The sequence below is a fragment of the Nicotiana sylvestris genome, chromosome 1 (assembly GCF_000393655.2).
Source record: "Nicotiana sylvestris chromosome 1, ASM39365v2, whole genome shotgun sequence".
Lineage (NCBI taxonomy): Eukaryota > Viridiplantae > Streptophyta > Magnoliopsida > Solanales > Solanaceae > Nicotiana > Nicotiana sylvestris.
The window spans coordinates 100889539-100917506 of NC_091057.1; the positions used below are offsets into that span (position 1 = coordinate 100889539).

Consider the following 27968-nt stretch of genomic DNA (forward strand, 5'->3'; position numbering starts at 1 on the left):
TAAGAAAATACCTCTGAATCTTCAAATGAATACGGACCCAAGCTTAACTTTGAATTCGGACCTTTTTGAGGCTAAACAGACTTTATTCGAAGTATTCTCAATTGAGAATACTTCGATTAAAGTCTCTTAGACCTCAATCCCTCACTTGAATTGAACAGATTCCATGACTGGAAATTTTTAGGGTTTCAAATTCTTCGATCTTAAATCCGAACATTTCTAGGTATATTCGAATCAAAGCAATGGTGCTCTAGGCACGAGGGGGGTGAGGTGGATAACTGGTGTGAGTTTGAGGTAGGTTGGGATAGGGTCAGGTTTCACTCGAATATTCAAATGAAGATTCGAGCAGTTCCAGGCGGATTCGAACCATGCCACTAACAGATCCGTGATGAGGTTGGACAGGGGAGACTGTGGTGTTAATTTGGAAGCCATCGGAGAAGGTTGGTTTTTCAGACCAACCTTCAATCGAAGATTCGAGACTATGTGATCTGATTCGAAGGAAACTAATATTAGATCCGTAAAGAGGGGGTTGTGAGGAGTCGAGGGTGTTTAGGAGGTGACCGGCGGCGTTGTTTCCGCCGGGTTTCAGGCAATGGGGAATTAGGGCGGCTAGGGTTAGGGGTATGTTTCGGAGATGACGATGAACAGGAGAGCAGGCGGGGTCTTTAGTTAGGGGGCCGGGGTAGGGATTTGGATTTATATAGGATTGGGGTGGATGGATCAGGGCCGTCGGATTAGCCGAGATCAAAGGCCTGGATTAATTGGTATGAGAGGAACGATATCGTTTGAATTAAACTGGGGTATGGGTTGGCCCGGGTACTGGATCGGGTAGGGATCATGGGTTAGGTCAAAATCCTGGGAGCCCTTGGATCAGAAATAATGAAAGGCCCCGATCTATTTCAACCATACGACGCCGTATGGTTTGCATTTGTAATTAAATGACCGGGCATCATCAAACGGCGTAGTATTTGCCCTATACTACGTCGTTTGATGGTCTTTGGGTTGACTGACCTGGGCTGGATAAAATGCATTGTTTTGGGCCTGAATTTTTTGTCAAAATAATGGCCCAGTCCGTTTTTCTTTACATTTTAATCAACTCTTTTCCTTTTCTAATTTTGTTCCTTAATTATTAAATTCCTAATTTTAATTATAAAAACAAAATTACCCTTACAAAAAATACTAATTACCTTTTAACAATTATTAACACATAGACAAAACATTAATCACACAATGACATGATTAAATGACCAAAATAAGGTAAATGCATATTTTTTGTGATTTTCTTTTAATTATCTTTTAAATGCATAATTAAATCCTAGATATGCATGCAACATGTATTTTTTGTTTTATTTATTATTATTTAACTATAACAAAGTAAACATTTACGGACAAAACACAAATAATTAATAAACGCCACATAAATTCTAAAAACTGCATACTAAGAGAATTTTTGTTTTATTTTTTGATTTATTTTAGAGTAGTTTTCGTGAGGCAAAAATCACGTGCTCACAAATGTAGTTCGGGAAGTTTTGATAGCTGGGACTACCATGAAGCTGCGGTTTTGCTGTTACTGCTGTTGCTGCTGCTGATACTGCCTACTGACCTCCTTATTACCCCATGACAAAAATGAAGAAGCTAGACTAAGCTATGATCTATGCTTTACAATGATTTATTTTCAAACTTGATCTTGTGACTGATGTTGCCTCGTTGACTTGTATATTCCTCAGAAGTTCCTTTATGGCTGACTTGAATGGTATTCTTTGAAATGCTTTCCTTTCTTCTCCAGGCGGGCACCTGATTGCTAAACCCTTTAAATGTCTTCCTTTGACTATTATTTCCTTTCCTCTGTTCTCCAGGCGGGCTCTTGTTTATTTGAAATTTGAATTGCTTCTTCCTTTCGTTCTCCAGGTGGGCTTCTGATTGCTGAGACTCGAAATGTATTCCCTTGTTCTCCAGGTGGGCTCCTGATTGCTGAAACTTGAATTGTATTCCCTTGTTCTCCAGGTGGGCTCCTGATTGCTGAAACTTGAACTGTATTCCCTTATTCTCCAGGTGGGCTCCTGATTGCTGAGACTCGAATTGTATTCCCTTGTTCTACAGGTGGGCTCCTGATTGCTGAAACTTGAATTGTATTCCCTTGTTCTCCAGGTGGGCTCCTGATTTCAATAAAATAGACAAAAGCAAAGAAAACTTTCTGCCCCAGTTTGGTAGCTGGGTATATATATGAGTGTAAAATAAATCATGTTACCAAACATCAGTAAGAACTTGAAAGGGGAAACTTGAATTGTACTCCCTTGTTCTCCAGGTGGGTGCCTGATTGCTGAAACTTGAATTGTTGTTCCTTGTTCTCCAGGTGGACGCATGATTACTGAATCTTCAACTGCTTTTCCTTGTTCTCCAGGTAGACGCCTGATTGCTGATACTTCAGCTGTTGTTCCTTGTTCTCCAGGTGGACGCCTGATTGCTAGTACTTGGTCATGCTCTTATCTTTAACATCCGTGTTGCTCTCCCTGTTCTTCAAATGGGCACCTGACTTCAACAAAAATAGACAAAACAAAAGAAAATTTTCTGCCCCAGTTCGGTAGCTGGGTGCATCTGTGAGTGTTAAACTGAAGCATATTACCAAATATTAATAAGAATTTGAAAGCTAGGTCCCATTATCTAGGGGGTCCTGACAACTCTTAACTAAACGACAATTTTAAATCTAAGCTATATCTTTTAAAGGCATGACTTCTGCTAAATCTTGTTATCTAAACTAGTTTTAAACTATGTCCCATTATCCAGGAGGGTCCTGACAACTCTTATGCGAACTTTGAAACCAACTTATATTCCTTGGGGTACATTTATGCTAGATTTTGCTACTTATGATTGTTTCGATTTTTAAACTATGTCCCATTTTCCAGGAGGGTCCTGAAAATTTATATGATCAAACTTGCATGGTACTTGCTTCCCTCACAGGGTGCTTCCTGAAACAAATGCCATCTTTGCCCTTGTTTTCAAATCTAAGAAAATCTTGTCAGTTTAAAACGTGGTAGTTAGTTGTGGCATTCTTGCTAGGGAGGGTTTTCTCTTTGCCCTGCTTTGCTTCAACAGACTGCCTTGAACCGGTCGAAAGGACTGTTTTGACCTCATGATTGATCCTTAACTGCAGGATCCCCAACTGTTGTTTTTCACTTCTGACCCTTTTATTCGTAACCATACATCTCTCATGACATTACTGAACCATTCCACATATTTAACCTTTGCTTACACCCTAGGTCCCACTTTTCATCATACTATCTCCAGCATGTCTTAGCCGTATTTTTCTTTGTGCAATTTTGAATCTTGGTAGTATACTTTGACATTCCTTCTTATTTGTGGGAACAAGGCTAACCTTGGAAGAGCTTTAGAGGAGTAAAAATTAACATCAATGAAATGCGACGATTTTGAGAATTAAGAATAAAGAAGAAAATCCAGATTTGGATGACTTTTGGAGATAGGAAAAAAAACTTATCTGAGTGGAGTCACTGGCACCAATGATCATGGTATGTATTTTGGATTAATCAGCCCAGTCTATTTAACCAATCTCCTTTCCAATTGTTTTACTTTGTTCTCCAAGATTTCCACAACCCAATTTTACTTTCCGCCAACTTACGGACCTTGTTCGACTTGTAGTGCCCTGAAGGGTTTTCACCGACAAACTTCTCTCATTTGTTTGTTCCTTAATTCCTTGTTGCCTTATGGTGCCCGCGAAGGTTTTCACCGATAAGACTCTCTTATTTTTACTTTCTCTCAGCTTTTGTCGCCTCATGGTGCTCGTGAAGGTTTTCACCGATAAGACTCTCTCATTTTTACTTTCTCTCGGCTTTCGTCGCCTCATGGTGCCCATGAGGGTTTTCACCAATACAATTCTCTCATTTTTGCTTTCTCTCAGCTTTCGTCGCCTCATGGTGCCCGTGAAGGTTTTCACCGATAAGATTTTCTCATTTTCATTACTTTTCCTGCTTGGACCAGAGTGTTATCCTAGTATGAATCAACTCTATTTGCTCAACTTGGCATCTCTCAAAGACTGATCGGAAGGTCTTTCTTTGGACCATAATGTGGGCTTTTGGATGGGGTTAGAAAGAAAGGGTATCAAAGGCTCAAAATAATTTGACATGGGTTTAAAATTGCAACTCTTGGAATCACATTTCTTATTACAAGTACAACTTCTGCCCCAGTTTCTTGCTTGGGGATCTTTTGATATTTTATTTTACTATGACCGAGCTGTAAGGCTGCCTACGTATCCTTAACAGGAATCAGGTCAAACGTAGTTCACACATGAATTTCCTTGTTGTTATACTTTTTACTTCTTTTCTTTTCTCTTTTTCTTTTCTTTCTTTTTCTCTCTTTTTCGTTATTGATTCCAAAAGAGGAGTATGAAAGAAAGAAATAAGGCTCAAAAGGGGGAACAAAAGGGTAAAGTATTTAGATAGCAGAATAAATTACCTTCGTCATTTCAATCTTCGAAATAATGCCAAATACAAACAATCAACAATTATACCAAAGAAATCATACATAATATCTTTTTACTGCATCAGCATTGATATCCATGCCTATGCATTTTCCTTCGATATCTGTTAAACATAAAGCACCATTGGACAATACTCTGGTCACAATGAATGACCCTTGCCAATTTGGGGCGAACTTGCCTTTCGCTTCAGCCTGGTGTGGAAGAATACGTTTCAGCACCTGCTGGCCCACTTCAAACTTTAGGGGACGTACCTTTTTATTGTATGCTCTTGCCATTCTCTTTTGATATAACTTGCCATGACACACTGCTGCTAATCTTTTTTCATGAATCAAGTTCAACTGCTCCAAACGGGTTTTGACCCACTCATCATCATCAATTTCTGCCTCAGCGATAATCCGAAGGGACGGGATTTCAACTTCCGCAGTTATCACTGCTTCAGTTCCATATACCAACAAATAAGGAGTTGCACCTACTGAAGTACGGACGGTAGTGCGATAACCTAGCAACGCAAATGGTAATTTTTCATGCCATTGTCTGGAACCTTCTACCATTTTCCGAAGTATCTTCTTTATGTTTTTGTTGGCTGCCTCAACTGCTCCATTCGCCTTGGGACGATATGGGGTGGAATTGCGGTATGTAATCTTAAACTGTTGACATACCTCTTTCATCAAATTGCTGTTAAGATTAGCACCATTATCCGTGATGATCACCTTTGGGATTCCAAACCGACAGATGATATTTGAATGAACAAAATTGATCACTGCTTTCTTGGTTACAGATTTGAAAGTTTGGCCTCAACCCACTTGGTAAAATAATCAATAGCCACCAGAACGAACCTATGCCCATTGGACGCTGCTGGCTCAATTGGTCCAATGATATCCATGCCCCAAGCAACGAAGGGCCATGGTGCCGACATCGTGTGCAACTCCGATGGTGGAGAATGAATCAAATCTCCGTGTATCTGGCACTGATGGCATTTGTGCACAAAACTGATACAATCTCGCTCCATGGTGAGCCAATAATAACCTGCTCGAAGAATTTTCTTTGCCAGCACATATCCGCTCATATGTGGTCCGCAGACTCCTGAATGTACTTCGGACATGACAGTCGTAGCTTGTCTAGCATCTATGCATCTTAACAATCCAAGGTCTGGTGTCCTTTTATACAAAACTCCTCCACTTAAGAAGAATTCACTCGCCAACCGTCAAATTGTTCTCTTCTGATCCCCCGTGGCTTGCACTGGATATATCCCCATTCTGATGTACTCCTTGATATCATGAAACCACGGTTCGCCATCAAGTTCTTCTTCAATCATGTTGCAGTAAGCATACTGATCTCGTACTTGAATGTGCAAAGGATCGGCATAGGCTTTGTCCGGATGGTGCAACATTGACGCTAGGGTAGCTAAAGCATCGGCGACCTCATTATGGACCCTAGGAATATGCCTAAACTCCACTGATCAAAACCGTTGACAAAGATCATGCAAACATTGTCGGTATGGTATGAGCTTCAAATCTCGTGTTTCCCATTCTCCTTGAATTTGATGTACCAGAAGATCCGAGTCTCCCAAGACCAAAACTTCCTGGACATCCATGTTTGCAGCTAACCTTAAACCCAAAATGCATGCTTTGTACTCAGCCATATTGTTGATACAATAAAAACAAAGTTGAGCTATAACAGGATAGGGATGCCCAGTTTCAGAAATAAGCACGACTCCTATTCCCACTCCTTTCATGTTAGCCGCCCCATCAAAGAAAAGTTTCCAGCCTGATTTTTCTATTTGCTCCAGTTCATCAATATGCATCACCTCTTAATCGGGAAAGTAAGTTTTCAATGGCTCGTACTCATCATCAACCGGATTCTCGGCCAAATGATCGTCCAATGCTTGGGCTTTCATCGCAGTCTGAGTTACATAGATTATGTCAAACTCTGTGAGCAAAATCTGCCACTTCGCAAGTCTTCCTATCGGCATTGGCTTTTGAAAGATATACTTCAATAGATCCAAACGTGAAATGAGGTAAGTAGTGTAGGATGACAAATAATATTTCAATTTCTGTGCCACCCAAGTTAGGGCGCAACATGTCCTTTCCAGGTGAGTGTACTTAACCTCATAAGTCGTGAATTTCTTGCTAAGATAGTAGATGGCCTATTCTTTCCTGCTGGTGACGTCATGCTTCCCCAGTACACGGCCAAATGAATTTTTCAGGACAGTCAAGTAAAGAATCAAAGGTCTCCCTGGTTCTGGTGGTACCAGCACAGGCGGGTTAGATAAGTATCCCTTTATCTCATTGAATGCTTCTTGACACTCATCGGTCCACTTGATCGCAACGTCCTTCTTTAGCAACTTGAAAATAGGCTCACAAGTTGTCGTGATCTGAGCAATAAATCTGCTGATATAGTTCAACCCTCCTAACAAACTCATCACTTCAGTCTTGTTCCTCGGAGGGGGCAATTCTTGTATGGCTTTGATCTTTGATGGTTCCAACTCGATGCCTCACCGGCTGACTATGAATCCCAATAGTTTTTCGGATGGAACACCAAATGCACACTTGGTGGGGTTCAGCTTGAGGTTGTACCTGCGAAGCCTCTGGAAGAATTTCCTCAAATCCCCGACATGGTCGACCTGATGCTTTGATTTTATGATCACATCATCTACATATACCTCAATCTCTTTGTGTATCATATCATGAAACACAGTAGTCATTGCCCTCATATAAGTTGCCCCAACATTCTTCAAACCAAATGGCATTACCCGGTAGCAATAAGTTCCCCATGGCGTGATGAATGCAGTCTTTTCTGCATCTTCTTCATCCATTAGAATCTGATGATACCCGGCATAGCAATCCACAAAAGATCCAATCTCACACTTGGCACAATTATCGATCAAAATGTGAATATTGGGTAGTGGGAAGTTATCCTTCGGACTTGCTTTATTGAGATTGTGGTAATCGACGCATACTCTGATCTTGCCATCCTTCTTCGGTACAGGCACGACATTAGCCAACCAAATAGTATATCGAGTGACCCGAATAACCTTTGCATCCAACTGCTTGGTAACTTCTTCTTTAATCTTCACACTCATATCAGTTTTGAATTTCCTCAACTTTTACTTGACGGGAGGGAATGCTGGATCAGTGGGCAATTTATGGACCAGTAAATCAGTGCTTAAACCCAGCATGTCGTCATATGACCACGCAAAAACATCTTTGTACTCGATGAGTGCTTTGATTAACTTCTCCCGGATTTTTGGCTCGAGGTGGACACTTATTTTAGTCTCTAGGACATTGTCTGTGTCCCCTAAATTTACGGCTTTTGTGTCATTCAGGTTGGGTTTGGGTTTTTCTTCGAAGTGAATTAACTCCTTACTAATCTCTTCGAAGGCTTCATCCTTATCATCGTATTCTGATTCGTAATCACAATCTACTTCTTGAACTAATATTCTGGAATCAGATTGATTTTTAAGACTGGGCTGAGGATTCCTTATGCATGTCATGTCATTAGAACCAACGTAAAAAGAACTGTATAGAAAATAAAACAAAAAGGAAAATCATCAGGAATGATGAAGAAAGGGAAATTGTATTTCATTGAATGATAAAAAATAACAAGGTTTGCACACTCAAACAGACTGAAAAAATGAAATCTGGATTACAACCCTGGAATTATCCGTACAAACTTAAAGGAAAATCAAAGCAAACTACCAAGACTCCTTCCGAGTAGGGAGAGGAGTAGCCTTCCAATTATTAAGCTTTGTTGTTGGCCCGACAAATTGCACTTCCGCATTGCTAGAACCTTCTCCAATTTCCACCATGTTCACACTGTCGAACAACTTCTCAAATCTTTCAATTAACTCCTTGTCTGGATCAATCACAGAACTGGGAATTGCTGTCACTGGGCGACTCCTCGTACCAAACTTGACAAATGATCTGGAAAGACGTGGGACCAGCTTTGGAAGGACCCATGCCCTCTGTTTCAATTTCCTGGCTCTTTTTATGTCTGCGGCTGTGGGCTTGAATCCTAGACCAAATGTTCTCAAGTTTTCAGGAAGAGACACGGGCTGTATGATGCCTTGCAGAGCTGATCCCAAACCCTTTCCTGGTACAAAACCATTCTTCAACATTTCATACGCTACCATGACTGATGTGGCGGTTATCTTCGGATTTGGGATACACTGCTCTTTTGAAACTTTCTCAACTGACATTGCGTCAGAAACTTGGTAGACCCATGATCCCTTGTCATCTTCCACTTCAATGAATGGCACAATGGTGTTGCTGTGAGCGCACAAATTATCTTCGCCGTGCACAACTATTTCCTGTCTGTCCCATTCAAACTTGACCATCTGATGGAGTGTTGATGGTACTACTTTGACCGTCTGAGAAGTATAAACTTGACCGTCCTAATAGCAAATTGTAGGAAACATCTATATCCAGCACTTGGAATTCCATTGTGAATTCTACTAGACCTATAGTCAGCTCCAACATTATGTCCCCGACTGAGTCTTTGTCTCCGCCGTCAAATCCTCGCACACAGATATTGTTCTTATGGATCCTCTCATCTTCTACTTTCAGCTTGCTTAGAGTGGAGAGAGGACAGATGTTCGCACTTGAACCATTGTCAACCAATACTCGGGTAACCACGGAATCCTCACATTTTACTGTCAGGTAAAGGGCTTTGTTGTGCTTAGTACCCTCTACGGGCAATTCATCATCAGAAAATGTGACTTTGTTTACTTCGAAGATTTTGTTGGCTATTTTTTCCAAGTGGTTCACGGAGATCTTATCGGGAACATGTGCCTCATTCAAGATCTTCATTAAAGCTTGACGGTGCTCGTCCGAATGGATCAATAATGACAATAGGGAAATTTGAGCGGGCGTCTTTCTTAATTGTTCCACGATAGAGTAGTCGTGCAGCTTCATTTTCCTCAAGAATTCTTCTACTTCTTCTTCAGTTACGACTTTCTTTATTAAGTGCTGGATTATTTTAGTTATTCTTAACTCCTCGGGAGTAAAACATCTTCCCGAGCGAGTCAAACCGTTGATTATTGGTAACTGGGTTACTAGCTTGATAATAACCTGATCTGCACGGGCTTCTTCCACGATTATGATAGGTTTGCTGGCCGCTCCTGGTACAATCACCTTTACCCCTTCCTGTTTTGTTGTAACTCTGCTTAAAGACCCCTTCTCTACTGCCACAGATGGCTCAACACTCTTTTTGCTCTGCTTGAGCACCAACTTCTCATCTACTGATTGTTCATCTGTCTTGACTCCACTAGACCGAATCATCATGATGGTCTATGATGGCTTCTTGTTTTCCCTCTCCGCATGCACTATTTCGATCATATTTTCCTCCTGATGGGCTGGCATCGGATTCCTGTTGATATTGGGTGCTTCTGGAGCTTGAACTTCAATTCTATTGGTATCAATCAGCTCCTGTATTGCACTTTTTCAAGTGCCAGCACTTTTCTGTATCATGACCCGGAGTACCAGAACAATACTCACAGCTGACAGTATAGTCAAGATTCTAGGAGGATTTGGCAGTTTGGACTGTATCGGCCTTAGCATATCTAGCTGTTTTAGCCTGTGGAACAGACTGGTGTATGATTCTCCCAATGGAGTAAAGGTTTTCTTTTTCTGCAACCCTTGAGTGCTTGACTAGGCCTGAAACTTGGTCCGGGAGTGTTTTGGTAGGCTCGTGGATGTGGATAAGTATTTGGTAGGACAGGAGCACGCCATTGAGCGTGGGTAGAAGGTTGGTTGTATGCTTGTGCATGGTGGACGGAAAAATGAGGTTCTGGTGGGGGATAGTAGTGTTGGGGTGGATTGTGGTAATAAGTTTGTTGGTGGGGTCGAGGTTGATTGTAGTGGTAAGGTGAACTTTTGGATCCAGACCAAGTTCCTGAATCAACCATTGCTGCTTCCTCTCTCTTCTTCTTCCCAATCCCTCCTATGCTGCCCTGAATAGCCTGAGTAGTTGCTTTGATAGCCGAATAGCTCATGATTTTATTCGACTTGAGGCCTTCTTCTACCATGCCCCCCATCTTTACTACTTCGTTGAATGACTTTCCCACAGCTGAGACCAAATGGCCATAGTAAGTAGGTTCCAAAGCCTGTAGGAAGTAATCTACCATCTCACTTTCCTTCATTGGGGGATCTACTCTTGCTGCTTGCTCCCTCCATCTGAAACCATATTCTCTGAAGCTTTCACTGTGCTTCTTCTCAAGTTTAGTCAAGGACAGTCGATCTGGAATGATCTCAAGATTGTATTGGAAGTGACAAGCAAATGCTTGCGCCAGATCATCCCATGTGTACCATCTCCTATGGTCTTGGCGGGTATACCATTCCAATGCCGATCCACTCAAACTCTGACTGAAGTAAGCCATTAACAATTCGTCTTTTCCTCCATCTCCCCTCATCTTGCTGCAAAAACACCTCAAGTGGGCTACTGGATCGCTGTGCCCGTTGTATAGATCGAACTTGGGCATCTTGAAACCTGCCGGTAATTGCACATTCGGGAACAGACATAGGTCCTTGTAGGCCACGCTGACTTGCCCTCCCAACCCCCGTATGTCTCTGAATGATTGTTCTAAGCTTTTAACTTTCCTGAACATCTCCTCCTGTTCGGTATTTTTGACTGGTTTATCAGCTTCTATCGGGAGGTCAAAGCGAGGAGTATATGAATGGGTTTCTGGAACTTTGAAAGTGGGCTCTGAGGGGTAGTATTGGTTGTCTTGGTCCTGGAACGTAGGCTCGCTAGGAGATTTGTGGAGTGTAGCTGGTGGAGGTGCTACGAAGATAGGAGTTACTGGTGGAGGAGGGTATGGAATTGGTTTAGGGGGTGGAGATTGTGGTGTATGAGAAGTGGTGCCCCGGTAGTGCTGGTAAATGGGAAAGCTCGGGGATAGATCGGTGGCAGAATGATCCTGAGTTTGAGCCGGTGGTGGGTTGGAAGCAGGGTTAGCAGGGTAAGCTGGGGGTGATTGTCCTTTAGACCAGGCCTGATACATCTCGGCCATTTGTTGCTTAAGTTTGAGCATCTCCTCTTTCATTTTACTGACGTCCAACTACTCTACCTCAACACTTGTGTCGACATCCGGGATAAACATGATTTCTGGTATTGGTCCTTTTGACCTGGTTTGGTAATGATAATGTGCCAGTATACTCTAGATAAACTAACTACTTGAATTCTGGAAAACAACAAACTTGTTAGTTGTTAGAGTTTAACACATATGCAATTACACGTTGGGATGCAATACACCTAGGCAATTAACCATTTTCTATCATGTATTTGCTCGGTTGCTTGTGTCATCCCAGCTTTTCCTGACCTTTCCCTTTTATTGTCACTCACGCCTATCTTTTATTTCCCTCCCCTTTTATTCTTTTCTTTTGGTCGTGGTCGAATCCTATGGAGATTGCCTACGTATCATGACCTCGCATGAATCAGACCGAGCGTAGTTCTGACGGTCACAATTATTTATTATTTTTAACAAGCGAAACAGTACAAAGACAGAAATGACATTACATTTGGACAACACTTTAAGAAAATGGTTTAAAAGACTCAACATGGACTTAAACTAAAACATGACTATTATATGAAAAGTTCCAACAACTATGACTACGCTTCACTCCACAATCTTTTGCTTTTAATCACTGGAACATCTGCTCATGGTGGGGCTTGACCCGGCTGACCTCCTAGTGTACGGTACATCCTCTCTAACTCCATTGCAAAATGACGGGCAAAAGTAGGTGCATGCTCTAGAAACCTTTCATAATCCATCCCTTGGCAGTTCACGTAACTTTGAGAAGTATAAATAGCCAAATCATGGATTTGTGCTCTGAAATCTTGGAGATTTTGGTCTTGGTTTTGCAATCGTTGTTTGCGAGTGGTGGCTATGTCTCTTATGTGGTTTTCGCGATCTAAAGCTGACTCCAATTAAGCTCGAAGTCTGGCTTGATCGAGTCTTGCCTGTGCTCTCTCCCTATCAATATCTGCGTGCTGATGTTCTCTATTGTACCTTCTCATTTCTTGCAACTGTGCATGGAGTTGAGCTTCTTAATGTATCCAATGGTCCTTCTCTCTATTGAATTGAGCCATTTCTTCTTCACATCTCATTACTTGGCGTTCCTTACTAGATTTGGCCTCCTCATTTAACTGTATGATTTTTTTCCTTAGCTTTGTCTAACGCCTTCTCAGTCTTTGTCAAGATGGAGTCATAATCTTGCATTTTTTCCATCAGATTGGCAATGATTTTCTTATCTTTCCAACTTCTCACTAGCGCTTCAGAGGCTTTCTTCATCTGTTAAAACTGAGCGCGGAGAGTTTTATTCTCGTTAATCAGACTCTTCTTTTCACCTTCTGCTTCTTGTGCTTGTAAGTCTCTCTTCAAATTGAGGTTCCTCAGGCTTTCTTTTAAGGCATGAATAGTTGCTTTGTACCCCTTTTCCTTTTCACCCCAAGCCAACCGTTCTTGGATTTTGTCATCAAAGGCTTGAACATGCGGTCTTTTTATGGGCCTTCTAGGATCAGGTTCTGGTGCATCATCCACACGGGATCTTTTTTCAAACCACCTAGCATAACCCGGATTTATCTCGCCTTTCGCAAGATCTAGAACTTGGGTATCATCTTTCAAGTATCGACAACCATTCCAAATCCGCTGGATTAAAGCCTCAGGGAGAGTGGCTTTGGGGTGTAGTTCAATCACTTGCACACTCAAATCTTCATCATCAGGCACCACTTGGTATCTCCCTAGCTGTCTTAGAACTCTCTGTGGTGCATACGGCTGGACACTTCTTAAACCCAACAACAGCAAATAACTCTTCAAGGTTGACATGTGTATCACCTCTCTTACCGGGAGCCATCCCAAAGTCCACTCAATTTGACTTGCCATTAAAGATCTTAAATGAGATATCCAGGCTTCCACCCCTTCTGGAGATTTATAATCTTTTATTCTTTCTTCATAACTCTCTATAAAATTGTCCTTGCTTGGACCATACTGCATGAACTTGGGGTGATGTCGGAGATGTTCAGTCAACCACATTTGCAACAAAATATTGCAACCTTCGAAGAATTTTGCCCCGGATTTACACAAAGTCAACGCCCGATAAATGTATGAGAGAATGATTGGGGCAAGAGTGTGACATTATTTTGTAGTGAGGACTTGTACGACTCTGGCTATGCGAATATCAATCGTCCGCTCTTTGTTTGGGAAGACCATGATTCCCAGAAAAGCCACCATGAAAGCGAAGCGACGGTGAATTTGCCAGGTGTCCTTGTTTTGTTTGTTAGTAAGGCCCTTTTCATGAATTTCAAATCCATCCGGCTTTCCGAACCTTGAATATAGGAAGTTGAAAGAACAACACCCTTTGACAATGTTGCTTTTTCTGATTTGATTACTGATATTCAGAAGACCAAAGAATCGGTGTACTGAGGGAGCCTTTGGGAATATAAGATTTTGGTTTCTCAAATCTCTGTCAAAACCGGAATATCCAGCTATTTCTTCTAATGTGGGAGTAAGCTCGAAATCAGAGAAGCGAAAGACATTATGAACAGGGTCCCAAAAAGTCACAGTGCCGTAATCAAATCATTGCGCAGTTTAACTTTCATAATATCTATGAGAGCTCCCAAATACTTAATGACCCATTTCTGAGCATCTCCTCCCAACTCATACCACCACACCTGAAGCCGAAACAGAAACTCATCTACATCTGTGAACGGTGGGTTTTGGATGGTGCTCATTTTGTACCTGTGAGTGATTTTAATTTAAAAAAAAACAAAATCAAGACTTATTTGAAAAAAAATCAGTAATATTTCTAAAACAAATTCATATATATAAAAAACACTTCGATGAAGAAGGTTTAAAGGCAGTGCTTGCTAACCGGAAATTTTATTTTTTTTTTGAAAAAAAAACGACCAAAGGCGGTTGTTCTTGCAAAAACAGCCTTCCGGCGCCCTTTTGGGGACATTCGGCATATTTTAGACAAGAATGGCATCGCCTTACTTATGACAACACAATGACATTTATGTACCCACATTTTTAATTATTTATTATCTATTTATTTTTATTTTTTTAATAGTTGGGCCCGATGTGGGTTGCCTACGTATCTCACATCCGGTGAGAATCAAACTTACGTAGTTCGTAATAAAAAGACCACTCTTAAAAGAAACACAAAAATTTTCTTTTTTTTTTATCAAAATTTCGGTAGTATTTTAAAATATTTTGGAATTTTTTTTTCGAAAACAGCCAATTTTCTTTCTCGGTCCTCACATTGATTTTCCTTTTCTAAATTTTTCCTATAAGCTGGTCAACATGAAAATCCGAAACAAATGAATGCACAAGTAGCAAGTAAGATGCATCATGATGGTCTTTTTATTTTGGGTACACCTGTCCTAGACAGACCCAACCCCTGTGTTGAGTCTCCGAAGTCAAATGCACATGATGCAAACAAACGTTCCTAGTAGGGATCCGGCATGAAGCTGAGTTATTCTAAGTGTAAAACCTGGGGTATACTGTTCTAAACCTGGCTTATCCAAGCGGACAGCTTGAGCCAAAGTGGGGGCAACGTACCGGGAGCACGAAAGTCTACCCGGCCTAGTTACTTGGCCCAACTTCGTTCTATTTGGTATGACTTCTAACAGAAAGGTGGGCCAAGCACACGTGTGCACCATAAATTCAGAAGACTCAGAAAGAAGAAGGGTTTCGTAACTGTTTATATATACAGTTCAGATAATATCAAAGCGGTAAAAAGCAACATTTAGCAAATTAAGCCCAAACATGTGAATAAACCAGATAATAAATAAAGCCAAATATAACAATTATTCTAAGCTCAAATTCTTGAACCCTGAACCAGAGATTCTGGGTTCGAGTCCCCAGCGGAGTCGCCAGAGCTGTCACACCTTCTTTTTACTACACATCCGAGAAGGAGTGTATAAGAGAGTTTTTCCAATTAAAGGACAATCGAAACGGGATTCGTTTATTTAAAGATTCAGAGTCTCCACTTGGAATATTTTATGGTGTCCCAAGTCACCGGTTCGAATCCCAAATCGAGGAAAAGATTGACTCTGTATTGTAGCCTGCGAATCAGAAATCCGGGTAAAGAATTCTGTTAACCCGGGAGAAGGTGTTAGGCACTCCCGAATTCCGTGGTTCTAGCACGGTCGCTTAACAATTTATACTTGGCCTAATTATCTGACTTATTACACGTTTTAAACTTATTGTGTATTTTTAGCTTTTATAACCGCTTTTAGCTTGATTATTTGTAATTATAGAATTGCCTTGAAACGAATCACGCGTACGTATATTCGTTTTATTTTTGCATGTAAGGAATCATGTCACGCGTACGTGTACATAATTAATAACACTTTTGGCGCGTCAAAATCATGTCACGCGAACGTGTCCACGATTAATAACGCTTTTGTCTATTTATTAAGAAATATTTGGTTGAAGTTGCGCGAACGCATCCCTCAAGTCACTTTTTAGAATCAAATTCGCAATTATGTTACGCGAAACGTATACGTAATCACAACACTAGTCTAAATCGAGCCTAAAGCAAACTACGAGTGTTCACTTTTTAGAAATTGTAATCGTGTCACGCGAACGTGTACACAATTGAATTAATAACATTTTATAATTACTAAAATTGTGTCGCCCAAAGTTGCACGAACGCATACTTTGACTTATATTTGGAAATCATAATTACGTCACGCGAACATCGAAAATCCTACTGATTGCCTATCTGGGTGTTGGCGGCCTAAGCATGTCCCTAGCAATAAGCAACAAAGTATAGTAATAAAACGTTTCAAATCCAAATTGTCACTCACGCTTAAATCTAATCCTTCTGTCGAAGCCTATAGTTTATAAAATACTAAAAATTGCAACTGATGGTTAATAAAGGAAAGCAAAAAGAACATTTTAATGCTCGATATGCTTCTGCTAGGATGAGAATTGCTAACTAGCATTCAAATAGTCCTTTTAGCATTTAAAGTTGAAGAAAGAGATTAAATGTATCATTTGCTTGATTTAACAAAAATGGCATACGAACAAAAATAAAAAATAAAAAAAATACATGTACTAGTATTTTGTCTACAGACAAATCAATTCTAGAAAGGGGAAAACATGTGTATACTGGTTTTACCTAAAGCCGCAATTCTTTTCATTTTTGAGTTTACCAACAAAGACTAACTCTTAACCCAAACAAAATCAAAATCTATATAAACACTCACACACCATTTAAATACAAAATTGTTGGATCAATTCTGTCCATGAGTCTTTTAACCAAGATAAAAGTTCAACCACAAATCTATATAGCTCAATATTCACTATTGTTGACATTGCTAATTTTTATTCAATATAAGATCTCATTGAGATTTCATACAACTAAAATAAGATTAACTTCAACCATAGACTCAATTAACAATTAACAACAACAAAAAAAACAATCAAATTAGATGAACAACATCAACCAAACAACTAAAATTTCATTCATAACAGTCCCAACACACAAGTATTTGAGAAGGAGTTCATCTAATCTAGAATTAAAATAACAAAAACCAAAGTTCAAGCATCTTCCTAAAATATACGGCATAAGTCATGACTGAATACAATAATGTCCAGGTAATCAAACTAATTTAGACAAGAAAACACATGAATAGATCATTCAAATCAGAGGCCATTTATTCACTATCTAAATCAACTACATAGCTTCCCTTTACATCTCATATGCTACTCAAATACTGAAGCATACCTGGAAAATGAGAGGAAGTAAGAAATGTGAGATCAGTAGCCAAGCAGCAGTAGCCACAGCTATGAAACAGTGCCCAGAACCAATCAAACAGTAACCAAACAGCAGAATTTAGAATAGAGCTTTCAGAACTCCCAAATTCAGATCATTTCTCAACTCAAGTGCAGAATGTAAAGCTTTTAGAGATTTTGGCTCATTAAAAAGATAAAAAGACCCACTTAATACAGAATTTGATCAATTTTTATCAAGCAAAAGTGCTGGAAATCAGTGCAGTTTCAGAACTCCTGCCGTTTTTGGTTTTCTGGATTTTCTATCTCTTAAAGTCTCTGAGCTCTCCTTGATCTATTTTTGTACTCTATCTCTCTGTATTCTTAAGCTCTCTTTCTGTATCTTTTTTCTGTCTCCTTCCCTCTTAGAATCTCTCTCTTAGAATGTTTTTCTTTTTTGTATTCAATTCCAGTATTTTCCGAATCCCCCCCCCCCTTGTCTCTGATTTTCAGCTCCCTTAAATGGGCATTCAATTAGTGCATTTTTCACTACCAATTCAACTTTTCATTTCTTTAATCATCTACTTAATTGTCCACTCAATTAGTGCTTTTAGTTATTTCGATAATGCAAATAATACCCTGCCATTATTAGAAGTTTCTTAATTAGTGACCACTTGCATAAACTTATACTAATCAGTTGATTATTATACACATTCAACCAAATTATTGAACTAATCCCAGTTATTCTGCCTAAGTGATTAAACGAGATACCATTTCAAAGTTTTCTGATATCCTAATTATACGAAACACATCCACAAAACCAATCTAAATAAATAAACAGTGAACAGAAATAGTTTATACCAGAGTACTGATCGAATTTTTATTGACCAGGAAAAGAAAAAGAGATGACGAAGATGAATATCAGAATAAAACTAATGTAAATAAACAAAGACTAAGAGAGAACTCACCGGACAAGCTCGAACTTGGGTTTGGCTTTGATACTGTGACTCACCCCAAACTGATGCTAATCATTTGTTCTTTATCAAGAACAAATGAACAACATCGATTTTGTAGTGAGTCGACCTTCTAATCACAAAAACTAGAGGCTTAGATCGATGCATGTCATCATACTCAACGGAAACTGATTTTGAACTTTTAGGTTCGAACTTAGATTTAAAATTCGAGGAGTTCTGGTCAGATTCGAAGGAAACCATTGATGGATTTGGTATGAGGGAGTTATGAGGGTTGTGTGGTGTTAATTTGGGAGTGATTGGGGTAACCTAGGGTTTGGGTTTCAAAATTCGATCGAAGATTCGACGAGTTTGGCTGTGATTCGAAGGAAACGGTTTGGGGATTTGGGATGGGGAGATGAAGGAGAATCGATGGTGTTAATTTGGGGCTGTTTGGGCCACCGGAACCGCCGTGAGGCGATTTCCTGTGGGCGGACGAGGGCGGTGTGCGGTGGTGCATGTTCTTGGTCTCTGAAGAGACGAATGGGGGGGGGGGGTTTGGTATATTAAATTTGTCAGTTAATTTGGGCCGTTGGATGATGGGAATCCAATGGCTCCGATTAACTTTCTGATGAAATGGGGTCGTTGTGTGTAGTAACTAGGTGGTCCGGGTATGGGAATGGGTCGGGTTGTAGGGAAGGTTTGGGACCGTCCGATCAAATGAAATTGACGGCCCTGATCAAAACGTGTCCAAACGACGTCATTTGGTTCTGGTAGGGGTGGACCGGGTAGGGAATGGGTTGGGCTGGCCTGGGGATCAGGTCTGGCTGGGTAATTGTTTGGGCTTGGGGATCTTTTGGCCCAGATTTAATCTCCTCTATTTTATTAACTCTTTTTTTCTTTTCTTTTCTTCTTTTTCTTTCAAAAATTTAAAACTAAAATCCTAATTAAATTATAAAACACCAAATTAACTTAAAAATACTAATTAACTCTAACTAATAATTATCACAAATAATTAAATGCCAAATTAAAAGAAAATCACACAATTTGACTAAAATTACAAAAATATGTTATTATTTTTTGAATTTTCATTTTTGTAAAACACCTAATTATTAATTAATTCCAAAAAATATAAAAATCAAATCTTAAATGCAAATGCTATATTTTTGTATTTTTAATGCATTAATAAAATTAAACATGCACACAAATATATGCAAACAATCAGGAAAATCGCACAATAATTCCTAAAATAACACATAATTAAAGACAAGACCTAATTTTTGGAATTATTTTGGAGTAATTTGTATGAGGCAAAAATTACGTGCTCACAATGATAATAATCCATCTACCTTTTTGGGTTACTCTAGCCCCAATTAGATCTTGTTATCCCCTTCTTCTCTTAAACTATATCTGTCAACTCCCATAGGGCAAATAGAGATGGGCGTGGCCAATTGTACATACCTCTGTTACTGTTGAATGTCACTCAGAATACATATATTTCTCTGTCTGACTTGTAAAAACTCAAAACCTTCACTAACTTGTACCTCGTAACCTTTTTCAAGTTGCTTCTTTTACTTATTGAAACTTGTATCCACCTCCTGATTCTCTCGTCTCTCTTTACCATATGGGTGGATAGATATTCATGCCTTAGGGCTCCTTAGCAAGAAGCTCACATATCTTAGTACACACATGATCTGCTGAAGACCTTACATTTACTCATCATAAGCATGATGCAAAATCGAGTTCCATTGACTCAACTCTTCCACGGCAAAATTTAATCTCTTACCAACTATCTGTTTGGATGAGGTATCATTGTGTTATGAATAAAATAGAATTTAGAAGTTGAATTCTTACAATTGAGCTCTACCACACGATCTAGAGTAAGAAGAAAGAGTGACAGTCCTAAATGCCCTGCAACCTCCTGCTTATAAGTGTGGTGCACTACACACCCATAAACAAGACTCTACTAGACACGACTTGTAGACTCCCTAGGACAGAACTGCTCTGATACCACTTTGATCACGACCCAAACCGAATGGGCTGCGACGAGCACCCGATGCCTTATTCAACCGAGTACCAACGTAACATATCTTTCTTATCCTACTATCATGGGTAAATGAGCCAGAAAACTCATCATGAGATAACAAGAATGAAACATAAGGGAATATTCAACATATGACAACCCAACATGATATGCAAATTTATACATGTGACATACGGGCCTATAAGGCCAACATGACCATTTGTAAACTCAAAACATAGGCCGACAAGGCCATAAAAGTATCCATACACCTGACATCTGTCTACAAGCCTCCAAGAGTACCTAATATCATAAAGGTCGGGACAGGGCCCCGCCATACCAATCAATAAATATCCAAAGCATATTGACCAAATATGCAACTCCTGATCAAATGGAGTGCACCAACACCTTCCGCTGAGCTGATAACCTACTTGGAGGAATGCCAACCTATCTATCGGGACTTGCGAGCATGAAATGTAGCGTCCCCAGGCAAAAGGGACGTCAGTACGAATAAAGTACCGAGTATGTAAGGAATGGAAGCATAAACAAGAACAATAATGTAAAGAGAGATAGAGGAGATACAACCTGTAACATATGAGTGCCTCTAGGGGCTACTGACATGAAATGCATAATACATATATATACATAAACTTTTAAAAAGCATACGCCTTTGTGGGTATCATAATCATCATATCGTACCCGGCCTCAAAGAGGACTCGATAAAAAAAAACGTACCCGGCCATGATAAAGCTCGGTAGAATCATACCCGACCACGTGGAGCTCGGTAAACCCAACTAATCAGTAGTTGCACAATAGGTGTCGTACCCGGCTGACTATAGCGCGGCTCGGTAGAGTAAAATAGATATATATAGAGTAAAATATATATATATATATATATATATATATATATAGCATGGCTCGGTAGAGTAAAATAGATACATATATATAATGCATGCTCGACTCATGGAATCACATTCTAAACCTTTTGGAGTGACTTAAGAACATTATGGACATCCCTACCATCAATATAAACCTTAGTAGGATTTAAGGATCATACACACTTGTTTAGAATAATTTTATAAGGAAAGAACAACATGGACAACCTTAGTTGTTAGGAGTAGAGTCATTATGAAATAGCGTATCGTTTATGTTTATTTCATTTTAGATCATACCAAAAGAAAGAAGAAAGTGCCTTAACATACCTTGTATGTGTACTGCCCAACCTCAAGCTATGCAAATGTCACGACTCCTTAGTCTACAATAAGAGAAATGACACTATCGTTATCATTTAAGCGTCGTAACTATTATGTATCAACCACAACCTATTTTACAATGAAACGGACAGCACCTCCCCTATATATATGACTTCACACTAGTCAAAACAATCACAAACAGCCCAACATACCCCTATCACTTCATCCACAACACGATAACCATAATCGTGTCAAACAATCCGAAAATGTTACGACGAACGACCAACAAATAACCTTGCCATTATGTGGTGTTTCTCCACACCCTTCCTCCTCTAAACTTCATAAAAATAGTAGTAAAAGAGACAACCCAATACCAACACGAAACAGCCCACAAAACAGTCCCAAAAGTTCATCAACTCAACAATAATTTTTCAGTTTACTTAAACACGTTTCGACTTGTCTTTTCTTTCAAATTGAGAAACACAACCAAAAGTACATAATTATACCTCTTATCCAATAAACCAGCCATGAATTCAACTTAAAATAAGTTCACAACCAGCTAACCATTACACAAGAACAAACAACATACCATTCTTTCGAAACTAGCTAGGTCTATTTTTTACGATCAAGTTACAACTCGCAAACGCATAGATAATGGAAGGAGAAGCATAAAATTACCTTGTACTGAGTATAACCCATGAAACCTAGTCCTTCTTCATCAAAAATAAGTTCCTCAACATGGCTACAAGAAGGAGAAAGAGAAACTAGCAAGCTGTCCGGACTTTTCAGCACTAGAATCGCGTTGTAACACCCGGAATACCCTAGGGTTTGTGTGGGATTTTTGGGGAGGAGTTGCAGGGGCTTAGTTACATTTGACCTAATTTTAAGCACATTTATGAATGGAATTTGTGATGACCTTTTCCAGCTTTTGTTCCACAACTCGCTTGACTTCAAAACATAAACACCAACTATCATACGACTAAAATAACTCATATTATAATCTCCTTATAATGTTAATCACCCTAGTTTCACCCCAAAAGTACATGGTAAAACATTTCAACTTGTCGACTTTCGACGAAATTTATTTTCTTCAATTTGTTTAGCTTCTAAGCCTTCAAACTCTCTTGCTACTTGGTATCAATGATCTTAAATATTTGTAACCTCCACGTTAACATGATGAACTAACTTTGTAAACTTTGGAAAGATGATTCCATTTCTGAGCTTACATTAATTGACTTATGAAGTACTCTTACATACGAAAACATGGGTATAACATTTATCGCCACTAAAAGTGGTGCTTTATGTCGCCTGTTGAAGTGGTGACTTGCAGTGATCACTTTCTGTGGCAATATTTGTAGTCACCACCAAATATATTTTCGGGCGCATTTGTTTGCTATTTGTGGCGATCTCTGTCGCCACAAAGCTACTAATAAAACACTAAAATTAAAGATTCAGCGAAATAACATGCATTCATCAACTTGTTCCAATCGAAACCCTAAATTCTGACATTAAGCAGCAATTAAGCGAAAGACCGACAGAAAGAGAAATTCCCAGCTACGAGATGCGGTACAGAAACATATTTTATGGTGTATTATACAAATCTTGGATTAGATTGCAAAGCTTCGGAAAAGATGGATTGAGAGGGTGTTTGGCTTATAAGCACCTTTTGGCTTATCTATGTATTTGGTAAACACCCAAAATGGTTATAAGCCAAGTGCTTATAAGCTAAGATCAGCCATAAGTCATAAGCTGGTCACCCCAACTTATGACTTTTCAACTTATAAATACTTTTAGTTTGACCATCTTTAATAATATTTTCTAATTCACAAAATGGGTTTACCAATATTAAATTCTTGACTTTGTCTTCCTTCTTCTTTTCTTTATAAAGATATTTTTAATTTATAATCTAATGGAAAAAATTTAAGGGTATTTTAATTATTTTTACAAAAGATTAACTTATCAGTACTTTTTAGTCAAACACGTCAACTGCTCGGGCTCTTAGTACGTGCAATTGACGGACGAAACTGAAACTTAAACTGAAGCTGAAGCTACGGTGTTTCACTGATGACGATGGAATTTGGGTGTGAGGTTTTTGATCTTTTGTTTGATTAATTTTACCTCATCGTGTGTTTTAAAAAATGAATTAGAAAAACAAATAAAGATAAGTAGGAGGGAGATGGAGAAGAATACGGAGGTAGTTTTAAAAAAATAAAGGGCCCGTAGATTTAGCCACGTTTTCTTATACGCACCGAATCTTATATTTTACGTTTGGAGTAGCCGCTATTAAAGTTTAGCTAACTTTTTAAGGGATCGTTTTGTTTGAATACGGTTTATGCCGGGATAAGTTATGATAAGATAAGTTAGGGATTAGTTATGCTGAGATTATTTTTTTTATTCACTGTTTGATATGTTGTATTAAAAATGATAATTGCATAATTTCTAAGAAGAAAGTATAAGTTATTCCGGTGCTAATTATCCCATCCTATATAAGATATAAGTTATTCCGGTCTTAATTTTAATTCCGGAATAATTTATACTTGGTTTACTAACCAAACAAAATATTAAGGCGCTATTAAATTTTTATACCAATATTATACCTTCTTATACATCGTACCAAATGGCCCCTAAATGCAGTAGCAAAGCGGTCATCGATTTCCTCTTCATTACCACATATACTAACATTATAAATATGTATATTGGATGACAGGTCGGTCATAATTATTTGTGCTTTTTTATCCTTTAGTGCTTAAGTATCGTGATTAGGAAAATGCTAGAATTTTGAATTGCCTTATTCTTCTTTTTATAAACAAGCAAGTAGACATAAAATAAAATTTCTCAAATAAAGGAGGACATATCCAGATCCGAAATAGGAAAACGCGCCATTTCCTGTCAATGAACTTTTGAATTAATCATATTATATTTTCCTAACCACGATTTCTGCGCATGCTTATAGAAATTAGTATATAATATGTCAAATTGTTATAAATAATCACTTTAAAAGGTTATATAATGATGGGGTTACTAGCGAGCTATAGTATGCATTTTAACACAAATTAAACGTTAATAGAAAATTAAGAAGGAGACGGCGAAAATGAGGAGAGGTTTGGTGATGCTCAGCTTGATGGTGGCTGCTGTTATACTTTGCAATCACCGGTCGGCTACGGCAGAAGAGGTATACTCATGATATAAAGTTTCGTTCTTTCCATGTTATATTCTTCAACCACAAATTATTGTTCCTTGCTTTAAAACTAAACAATATTTATTGTTTTTCTTCTCTTGTAACTGCTAGAACTAAAGTGAATTAAAACGATATATGCATGAAATCTGATGAATGAGCAACTCAATCCATCCCCCCCCCCCCCACACACCATAAAAACAGGGTTCTATTTATCTTGTTATTAAAAAAAGGTAGAAAAATTAAGCTTGGGAAATTTGCGTCAATTTTTTTTTTGGGTACATGATTTCCTTCTATTATTGGTTAACTGAAAGAAAGTTGTCACGGGACTCGTTGTTCTAAAAGTTCAATTACAGAATTACTTTAAAAATTCTATTTATAAACAGAAAATACTTATTTTGCACTTGTTGTTTTCACCCAATCATATTAACTTTGTTCAGTTAAGTGATAGATTGAAGCGCTTGACTATTTGACCGGGTACCTTTTACCTTCATACTTACTGAGTAACTTTGCCCTTTAACTTGGGCACTAATCGACTTTTGTATGAACTCTGTCCAAAAATTTCACTCACTTCTGCTTGGGAGCTGAGAATATATTATATACCGTCGAGTGGAAGAATATAGAACTGGAATATTCGATCGGCCACGAAGAACAATGAAATCAAAGAGCAATATGTTTGACTCAAAAGATATTAAATTTTTTTTGAACAAATAAGATGAAGGGGTAATCTTAGTTGAGAATAATAATCTCTAGAAAGAGCGATAGATAAAGAAAAGATAAGTCACGAGGTTTCTTATTATCCTCCTTTTATACTAAGAGAGAAATTCTTCTAAACTGTAAAAGACAAAATACAAAGAATATTCGAAGAATATTCCCAATGTTCCCTAATGGCCATACATTATCGCAAGGGTTGTCCAGTCTCTCGTTTGTCTTAGGGTCGTCTCCCTCGGGACGTCAATTCAAGGAGGCTCCGCCAATCGTCGATCGTGGTCGGTCAAATTTGGACCCATACACAATCTTTACTAGATTCAAAGATATATTTTTGTAAGAATTTAGCGTAATGGACCTAGTCTACCAATGTTAAAAGAATTGATTTTTCCCCCCTCATTTTTCCCAAAACTAACTCATATATATATATATATATAGGGGTTTTGGTTAGTCCTCCTATGTGTTTTGTATTTTGTTGTTTATTTTTTCGAAAAATGTGAAAGAAATATGTATGTACAAATTAAATACGTATGTCATGCATTCAGTAATTTGATCAAAATATGTTTGGATGTGGATAATTTTAATTTGTCCTAAATTTTTTTGTATATATGGATATGTAAATTAAAGGAGCAGCAAGTGGAATTAGCAGAAGTGAGCAAGAGTAACACATGGCCATGGACACTATCTGTACCCAGCGAGAATAATGATGGTTGCCATGAAATCTTCAAATGCATGGTGTACCCAAATAGAAGCTGCATAACCGAATGTTGCAAGTCATACCCCTTCAGTCTTTTCCCAACCAAATTTTGCGTTTGCTGGTGGAGAGCCGAGCATGTGAATAAACGAGCTTTTACTGCTCTGCAAGAATATTGTGGCTTCAAGCAGTATGTTGTTTGTCCCCGTATGCAAGTTAGTTTTCTCCCTTCTTTACATAACGAGGTTAGTTTGTCTTTTTGAACAAAATCTAATGCGAAGATCGATCTGGCAGGAAATCAACATGCAGCAAGAGGTGGACGAAGCTATAAAGGCCATAGACAACAAGCTGAGTAGTCGTAGCAACCAGCTGATGCCGGATGCTTGTTGTGAAAAAGATAAACAAAAGATAAAGAGTTGCATGTTAAACACAACTTCCAGTGAACAATGTTGCCCAACATTCAGAGCAATGATTGGCGTTAACTGCAATTGCTACAATTACGCCCAGGATTTAGACAATCAACTTCTCATCGTAATTGAGAGTTTATGTGATGTCCCCAATCCATGCAACAAGAAAGCTCAAGTAATTGACTACTCCTCTTTTTCCTTCTTAATTCTTTTCATAAGTGTTTACTTCATTTTTTCGGCCAAAATACTTTTATTTTTCCTTGAAGAAACTCTTTTCTCCCGTTTTCTAACTAAAAAGTAATATGGGACCTGCAAGTTTATTCATGTTTATACTCACTAACTTTTGTAAAGTAGTCCTGAAAATCCAAAAATGCAATGATATATATGGAGTCATATCCTCTTTCAATAGTCCTAGTGGTATAAAACAACACATCCGTGTCTCAAAATTTCTTTTGTGAATGCTAGAGCATTCTATTAATTAGTTTCAGTTTGACAACAGGATGCATTGAACTTTTGCTAATTAAAATGTAGAAATTATATTTGCAAGTCTCCTTGCGTATTGACTGATGCATATGTTCTCTTATGGTTTCAGGTGATGTAGGATTCTGATATGGGGATGGAAGTAATGTAAAATAATGTGTACTTCATTTACTTCCTGTGAACTTTTAATTGGATGTAATATAACAGTCTCCCGTGGTTGTTCACTTCAATGTCATGCATGAGATGAATTTCCTTTAATGGCATGCTTAAGTTTTATAGCCACTTAGAATGTCATGGCATATTTAAGGTAGAATCTTCTCCAGCTCTTCTTTGCTGATATTCAAAAAAGTCCTTTAATAATTTGTGCCCATGCATACTTTTGTTACTAAACAGTGTCATTACTAGGATATAAGAGTGGGAAACGGTCGGGTGGGGTCGTATTTGGACGGATTGAAAATGGATAATTCAAAAACGGATAAATTATTTGATCGGTTCTTTTTTAACACGGATAAAACATGGGTTAACCGGCGGCTAACATAGATATCCATTTAATCTGTGACTTCTTGAATATGATCATTTTTTAGAGAATTACTAGTCTCCCAAACTTGAGGAACCTCCAAATTGAGTCTTTACAAGTGTAAAAGTTAAACGCATTATTAATTATCCATTGGTTATCTATTTTCTAAGTAGATAATATGGTTCGTATCTATATTTAACCCGTATTTAAAAAGCCTTATCTAACTCATTTTTAGTGGATAATATGGATTAATAACTATTTTTTAATCCATTTTGCCACCACTAGGATATATAGCATACAATGGTGTGTGAATGAATTGCAAACGCAGAATACCAATTGCATAAGAAAACAAAATGAGAACAGAATCTCAAAATTGAGAAGAAATAGAGCTGTGGAAGAAAATTATAGACTCGAAAGCTTTTGAGTTAAATGCTTTGATACCATGATGTAATTTGAGGAAGAAGAAGATAGAAGTGAGAGATAGGAGAGAAGAATTTTCATTGATCGATTATTGTGAAGGTATCCGGATACACATATAGAGTACAGGCTTAACTAACTCCTAGCTACTTACTTAACCACTTAACTAACCTATAGACAATGACATTTTTGTCCTCATA

At 38.5% G+C, this 27968-nt stretch overlaps 1 protein-coding gene across 1 annotated transcript; it reads left to right on the forward strand.

Annotated features, from left to right (window-relative positions):
- The first annotated feature begins 24400 nt into the window (after positions 1-24400).
- On the forward strand, positions 24401-27092 carry LOC104224766 (uncharacterized). The gene is made up of 4 exons (XM_009776465.2): positions 24401-24542; positions 25881-26162; positions 26242-26529; positions 26947-27092. The coding sequence occupies exons 1-4, from the start codon at positions 24462-24464 to the stop codon at positions 26953-26955; spliced, it is 660 nt and encodes a 219-aa protein (XP_009774767.1). The 5' UTR covers positions 24401-24461; the 3' UTR covers positions 26956-27092.
- The last annotated feature ends 876 nt before the right edge of the window (positions 27093-27968 follow it).

Bases quoted from the DNA above. Each gene is read 5' to 3' on its own strand.
- LOC104224766 (XM_009776465.2), top strand. From the start codon at position 24,462: ATGAGGAGAGGTTTGGTGATGCTCAGCTTGATGGTGGCTGCTGTTATA. The intron at 24,543-25,880 runs GTATACTCATGA...TGTAAATTAAAG, and splicing joins GGTCGGCTACGGCAGAAGAG to GAGCAGCAAGTGGAATTAGC. The intron at 26,163-26,241 runs GTTAGTTTTCTC...TCGATCTGGCAG, and splicing joins TTGTTTGTCCCCGTATGCAA to GAAATCAACATGCAGCAAGA.